Source organism: Ptychodera flava, chromosome 5, assembly GCF_041260155.1.
Source record: "Ptychodera flava strain L36383 chromosome 5, AS_Pfla_20210202, whole genome shotgun sequence".
NCBI lineage: Eukaryota > Metazoa > Hemichordata > Enteropneusta > Ptychoderidae > Ptychodera > Ptychodera flava.
This window is the reverse complement of record NC_091932.1, coordinates 19,213,917-19,221,195: the sequence shown is the minus strand read 5'-3', so window position 1 is coordinate 19,221,195 and position 7,279 is coordinate 19,213,917. Positions and strand designations below refer to the sequence as shown.

The window sequence follows — 7,279 nt, the reverse complement described above, 5'->3', positions numbered from 1 at the left end:
TAGTGCATGATTTTGACTTTCTAGTATGATTTCAACATTTTCATTTGACAGAAAAAAAAATATCAGGCTATTGCAGACTTCTCAGGGAGCTGTGGAGACAAGATTCGTCTGAAGGAGAGTATACTGTGTTGACTCCAAACCAAGAAGTAGATTCACCCAGTGTTTTGGGGTCTCAAAACTTGTGTAAATTCAACTGTGCCGATAGTAAGCCTGTTGGCTAAATTTGCCAGGACTGGTTATACATTTTTGATCTCAAATGAGCAGTTATTTACTGGTCAGACAGATCAGTTGAATGGCAGTGAAATGCCAGTCCAAGCACAAGACATTTTCTTGTCCCTGACCATGGTCCTCTCAATTTTCAAATATAATTGAAAAAGAATAGAATAAAAAACGTTGTTGTATAGATAGATAGGACGCGATATGTTCTACAGACTCAGTACATCAAAGATATCACGTGATTGCAGTACAAACAACCCCATATGTACATCAGTGTTGCCGCCAGGAGGCGCCCTTGCGACAATATCCCCAAAAAGGAACCCGTTGTCCCGCACTCTTGCTAACTGCGGGTCACCTCGGGCGCACTCATGAGTCGAATGTGATGGGTGTAGTCTACAGTTAATATCTGTTACTGACGATGATCTTTGTTTTGCATAATTATTTTTAGGCTTACACATGTACTTTAGGAGCTAGCTATATGATTTAAAGTAATTAAAAAGCTACATTTGATATCATAATTTGCTTGACTGTAGTCCGCCTGAGCTCTGATTTGCGGCAGATATGGTATACTGCTTCAATTGCCTGAAATTCAAGCATAGCGAAGCGGTCCCGGTAGCTTGAATTTTGTTCTGTGAAACTAATGTGTTACAAAATAATGCAAAATTTGATTGAAAACTGCTTGTTGTCCCCAAAATGTACAAAATGTCCCCCAAAATAAATGGTAGTGGGATCTAAAATTCCTGGCCGCAACAGTGTACATATATATTTCTTAGTGCGTTTGTGTGTGTAGAGCCATTTGAATTCCACGTTTAACCTATGGGGCCCTTCAAGTTTACCTGACAGTGTACAGCTTGTTACATGTAACAACAGTTGTTAACTTGTTTGTTGGTAAACACAATAAATGTGTGAAATAATTGGAAAACAGTAATAATTTGTGTGTTCAGTAAACATTATGGAGGGAAAATGTGACACATTGACGAACTTTGCAGAGCACTATGGAGACACACTTGAGTGTATTTGAGATGTGCCAGCCAAGATGAAATCAGGCTGTGGTGCAGCCAGTTTTGATGGGAAAGAATTGAAGTGTGGATGACTTTGATTGGTTAGCAGAGATGAAGCATGTCAGAAAGATGCATTGCAAATATAATGTTTCAACACAGGGTATTTGGAAGGAACTGACGAGATGGCAATCTGTCTTCATTGTCAAGGAATTCGGAAGTAACTATCTCTGCCGAACATTTCTCAATATGAATATTTCTGTGATCTGAATATGTGGTCATCGCCAGACACACAATCTTTGGCCCACACTTTGTATGCTTTCAGAAGACCCAATTACTAATTCATTGAGTTGATGTTATTAAGGTAGTATGCACCTCAAAAGTGAAAGACTTAAACTTTTGCTGAAACTTTCCTCAAAGAATATTTCAACCATAGTCTAGTTCAAAATCAAGACTACAAATCGGAATTTGTGAATTTGGTACTAGAGCAACAAATTACCCAACATTTACCGATATTTGAAATTCAACATGGTTGCTATCACTGTTTCTGTGGAGAAAATTTTTTTCCATTTTCAAAAAAACACTGACAGAAAAAAGTTTTCTTACACCAAGAGCTGTAAAATGAACTCCCACAAGTGGTATATCAGAATAGAATTGTGAAAGATTGAGAGTCCGAATATCTGTCACATGTCCCCATGGCGCATTCTACCCTAAAGTTATACTGTCACCTGTTCCAATTTTGCCACAGTTACCATGGAAAGAGAAAATCTAACCAATCACAGATTTTAAGCAAGTGGCCGCTTTTTAAAAACAGCACCTCACATGGGTAATTTGAATACTAAGGAACGTCCCTTTGACCATATATGGGCATATTTAGATTACAGGTGACTGTATACCTTTAAGCTACTGTAGGTCTAGTGATGCTTTCCTAGTATCCAACGAATTGTAACAGCAATGACAATGGCCTTTATTATTTGAGTTATTTCATTAAGCTGTAGTCTTTCAGTATTTTCTGTCCATTTTCTCTTCTTAAGAGAGAAAAATAACCCCCTGATAGTGGTGTAATATTGAACAACAAATGTATACAGTATAGAACATTTGACAGATGTGACACTGCCTTATACAGGTACAAGTTTTAGGAAAAAAGGTCGGATGCGGTCTGCAATTTACAAATTTCCAATTTTGCGCTAGATACGTTGCAAGTGAAAAAAGAAGAAATTAAGGGTTTGAAGAAGAGACATGTCATGTAATTTCAGAAGTTGCTTTATTGTCAATAACGGTAGGTATCAATGGACATCTCAATGAATGCATGCATGCATATGCTTTCAAATAACAGTATAGATTGTACTGAGAGTAAAGCAATACCGAAAGACCAGATTATCAAGCCGACACAAACGACCGTGGTAAAATCCTCAAACTGCTACTGTCCTTCAACAAGTAGGACAAGGCTTTTAGCATGGCGGCAACCTGTACACACCATTTCTCCATGTTCCGCCACAGTTCTCCTCGTCATCTCCAACACAGTGGCTGGCACAGTCTTCTACCGCCTTCTCACCGTACTTGTTGTAGTCGGAGCCGCAGAAACACTGCTTGCTGTACTGCACGCCTGCGTATCTGTGACCGTTATCGTAACAGGACTTCAGACATTTTCTGACCGTCATGTCGTCTGTTTCATCATACACTGGCAGAGCTCTATCATCTTGGTCTTCGTAGCATCCAAGGTATTCAGCGTAATCTACAATGATTGAAATCATGGATGCATGTAATCTGCCCATGAAAATGTTCCATATACCTCAGAGCGCTCAGTCTCTGATGTTTTGTCGTTGTTTGTTTGTCATGAAGATTTGTTTTCTTTAAAATAAAGCAATGGAGGAAACTGAAAAAGTAAAATGAATGCCAGAACACCACGCACACTCTGCCCGAACTCGTTGTTTGCTTGTTTGTTTGTTTGTTTGTTTGTTTATGAAGATATACATACTGTTAGGGTAAATAGTGATATTGCTGCGATGAAACATGGCAATGTATGTTGGTTTGAAATCAAGCTAGGAATTTAACAAAGATGTAAAATGAATGCCTGAACATAACGCACACCCTGCCCATTTCATTTTAGGTCACGTGTTCTTACACATGAGCTAATGTCACAGTGATGTCTATCTGTCTGTCCGTCTGTCTGTCTGTCTGTCTGTCTGTCTGTGTGCTCAATATCTCAAAAACGGCTCTTGAGATCAGAATCAAATCTGGCACATAGATTCAGTTTGCAAATGGCAAGAACTGATTAGTTTTTAGTGGGTGTTGCTTTCTTACTTTTTGCTCATTTGCATAATTAATGATTTTAGAAAAAGGATATACATTGAGAAAGAATGCACAAAATTTGATAAGATTTGCTACAAATGCTGATCACATCAAGATATATCAGCTGTGAAAGTTAATATTGGTTGACATCAAAGATAATTTCTAATTTGCATATTTAATGAAATTTCATAATTAGGGATGTTTATCTGAATTGACATGACCAAAGTTGACGAAACTTGCTGTGTACATTAAAGATACTGTGATACGACATTATTGAAAGTCATTTAACATTTTTACTTCAGTCAATTCCTAATTTGTATATTTAATGAACTTTTCTAATTAGGGATATGTACTTGGATTTACTTGATCAAAGTTGGCAAAACATGCTATGCACATTGATGATTATACCAGGTTATACCAATACTGAAAGTCATTTCGCATTTTCTTGTCAGCTTATTTATAATTTGCATATTGAATGAACTGTCGCAGTTTAGCATATATAGCTTAAAGGACTTGACCAAAGGCAATTATACTGGCCATATAAAGTGGTGATACAATGACAGCAGTCAAAGAAATTAATTATTTTTATTTCAGCTAATTGCATATTTGAATACTTAATCACCTTTAGAATTAATCGATCTGTCGTGAATATTGTTCATTTTGTTGATCATAACACTTTCAATGAAGTTGCAAACATGTGGCAAAGGTTCAAATTTCACATAACTGCAATATATAATGAAACACGTGAGCATTTTCAGTTCAAATCTGGTGTTTTATGTTTACTCAAAGTATGTATGTAAACAAACAACGACAAAAAACATTGTAAGACTTAGCTCCGTGTACGTTAGACTGGACGATCCGTCGCTCAAGGGCTCTCTCTACGCTCCCCCTCTTACAGGTGGGGAGCGTAGGAAGCGTCCGCGAGCGACGGATCTTTCAGTCTACTTGTGTATACGAGAGTGAATGCAAAACGCGACGCTTGCAAAATTTGTCACATAAAGAATAAAAAGAAGAGGTTTGAAAGAATTGAGAGTTTACAAAACTAAGGCTTGTAAAGCATAATATACTTACGTATTTTGTAAGCGTTGAAGCGCCAGTTACCGCCACAAATCTGATTAGGTCTGCCAGTGCATGCCATCGAGCACTCGCTGTCATCCACTTTGCCATAAATGTCGTACGTATCACCGCAGAAACACTGAGTGCCGTATTGAACGCCTGCATAGGGTGCTCTCAAGTCCGGACTTGAACAAATGCCGAGACACTTCGCGGTGTACATGTCGTCATCCGAAGTGTAGAAATACCAGTTCAGTGCTCGTTTGGAATCGTCAACGTAGCAACCCAAAGGTTCTGGGAACACTCCTCGACCTGTAATTGAAATAGACGAAGTAACTTACGTTCCGTCTGCTAGGATACACATTACAAACAGTGGTGTTTGTCAGAGCCCGTGCAGACTCCGATTGAATACGAACTTGAGTTGAAAATTTAGTCCATTTAATCTTCAAACGTCAGAATGGAACCCTCTCTTTCAGAAACAGGAGATGCTCGCGAACCACTGACCCTTGACAACGCTGATATCATCTTTTTTATTTTACTTTGAGAAACGTTTTCGTTGTGTTTTCTCAGAGAAAAACACCTTTATGAAAGTTGATTTACTTCTAACAATACAATATTGCTTTCATGAATATAATAGTACACCAAATATCTCAGTATCAATACTATATGAAGTTTGACGACGTCATGTATTTGTCACGTCATCATATTTATGTTGTGCTAGCTGTCCTGACCAACAAATATTTTGCAGGACTACTAAATTATCAATTTGGGATGGTAAGCTAGGCCGGGTTTTCAGAACATGACCAACCTATTCCTTCGGCCCACCCCTTTCCTAATAAAGGTATACAGTCACCTGTAATCTAAATATGCCCATATATGGTCAAAGGGGCGTCCCTTGGTATTCAAAATGCCCATGCGAGGGCGCTGTTTCTAAAAAGCGGCCACCCGCTTTAAATCTGTGATTGGTTAGATTTTCTCTTTCCATGGTAACTGTAGCAAAATTGGAACAGGTGACAGTATACCTTTAATAAATGAAACCCTTATTTTAAAACAGAAGTTTACCGGTTAAAGCATATTAGGCATGGAAGGCGTTTCCTCAAATCGAACAAGTTAAATTCATAAACTCACCCGTACAGTGCGCCTGTCGAAAGAAAAGAAAAGTATAATTTTGTTATTGGACATGATGCTGAATATTAAATATTCCAGTAGCAGTGTTTGTGTAAGAGACATTTTTGCTTCGACTACTCACGACTTGCACTCTCACAATGATTGGGAAGCAGAGATGTTCAAGGCTCCACGAGACATTCTTATTGAAGGCGTATACACATTTTTGAATGCTCATTACATAATTTCTACATCATCGTATTTTCAGAAATCGCAGAGAACCTGGATTTCTAAAATGACGTCTTTCTTCGGATCTAAAGCGCGACAACGGGGTGAAATAAGAAACGATATCAAATCGTCTGAGTGGTAAATGTCTTGCTTATGATATTGGAGTGAAAATCGGCGTGTAGGGCTCGTGTCCTGAATGTCCTTATTTGCCGTTTTTCACGATTCGTTATCGAATTCCTTCATTCATGTGATTATGTCATGGTAATTTCCCCTGTTTTGTCCAATATTCATCTTTTCTACAAGTGGAAACATAAGTTATGGTGCCATTTCGATGATCTTACAAACTTAACTTTAAGCCAACTTAGTTTGCAGCGGGAATATCAAACAGGATTTTTTAAGCCATAAATAGTCCATAGTAAAATGTCTTGCATATTTGACAGTTCTTTAACAATGTTTTTTGTTTTATCATTCATCATGACTACAAGTCATAAAGGCGTATTGTTAAATTCACATAGACATAAACAATCAAAATATACATACACTGTCCATCGCCAGGAAAAGCAGGACCACTGCCAAACCAGGGATATTCATCTTGATGTAGCTGTGTATCTCCGGATATTCTATGCTGCCGATCTCGCCGACTCAGAGAATGTCTCTAACCTCCGACTTCGCGGAATGGGTGACGGTAATCGGCTCCTGTTGGCAAATTTAACGGATTCCGTTGCGCGTGGGAGGCCTTTTTTGCATAAACTGTGCTGATTCTGCGAAAACAAATTCCGCTCTCTGAATATTTGAACGTACAATTTATGATAATGGTGTGGCGGGCCGGGGTGGCGGGAAACTTCCAGAATCAGGCCAAACTGCAAATGATTCGTTGGCCGCAAAAAGAGGCCTATGAGTGTGTTCCTGTGATGGCTGCCAAAGTGTACAACATTGACCCGGCATATTTTTCAAAAGCAAAATGAAAGTTGGAGGTATGGGTAAGTATTCGTGCTATTGCATAAAACTGTAGATGATAGTGCACTTTATAAAGTGCCAAAATGATTAATAAAATGTTCTCTCCAATGCTACCCGACAATTTTGGGTTATGTATCTAATTCAGGTCTGCTAGCAACTTTGTTTGATAAAAATGTATGTGTTTCAGCAAATTTGTCATATCTGAGTACCCTCCAAATATGATCCAAATGGCTACTAAATCATATTATCTTCCTGTCAAAAGTTTATTTCATGTTTGTGACATACTTCTGTAACAAACAAAAACGCCGGATTACATACCAGCATTGACTTTTATATACTACACTGTAAAGTTAAGTGTTAAAGGATAGAACACCAATTAAACGCCTTTTTGTAACACTTTTTGAACGCGTCTAGACGTTCAGAAATTTAAC

At 38.2% G+C, this 7,279-nt stretch overlaps 1 protein-coding gene across 1 annotated transcript; it reads right to left on the bottom strand.

The window, feature by feature from the left end:
- Nucleotides 1-2,461: 2,461 nt before the first annotated feature.
- Nucleotides 2,462-6,586, bottom strand: LOC139133181 (sialate:O-sulfotransferase 2-like). The gene is made up of 4 exons (XM_070699613.1): nt 6,432-6,586; nt 5,688-5,700; nt 4,578-4,871; nt 2,462-2,949 (listed from the first exon to the last, which is right to left on the bottom strand). The coding sequence occupies exons 1-4, from the start codon at nt 6,480-6,482 to the stop codon at nt 2,666-2,668; spliced, it is 642 nt and encodes a 213-aa protein (XP_070555714.1). The 5' UTR covers nt 6,483-6,586; the 3' UTR covers nt 2,462-2,665.
- Between the last annotated feature and the right edge of the window lie 693 nt (nt 6,587-7,279).

What these genes read in the sequence shown, in the direction of transcription:
- LOC139133181 (XM_070699613.1), bottom strand. Translation starts at nt 6,482, where the DNA reads ATGAATATCCCTGGTTTGGCAGTGGTCCTGCTTTTCCTGGCGATGGAC. An exon ending in CTTCAACGCTTACAAAATAC is followed by an intron (nt 2,950 to 4,577) that starts GTAAGTATATTA and finishes CAATCATTGTAG; the next exon opens with ATTACGCTGAATACCTTGGA.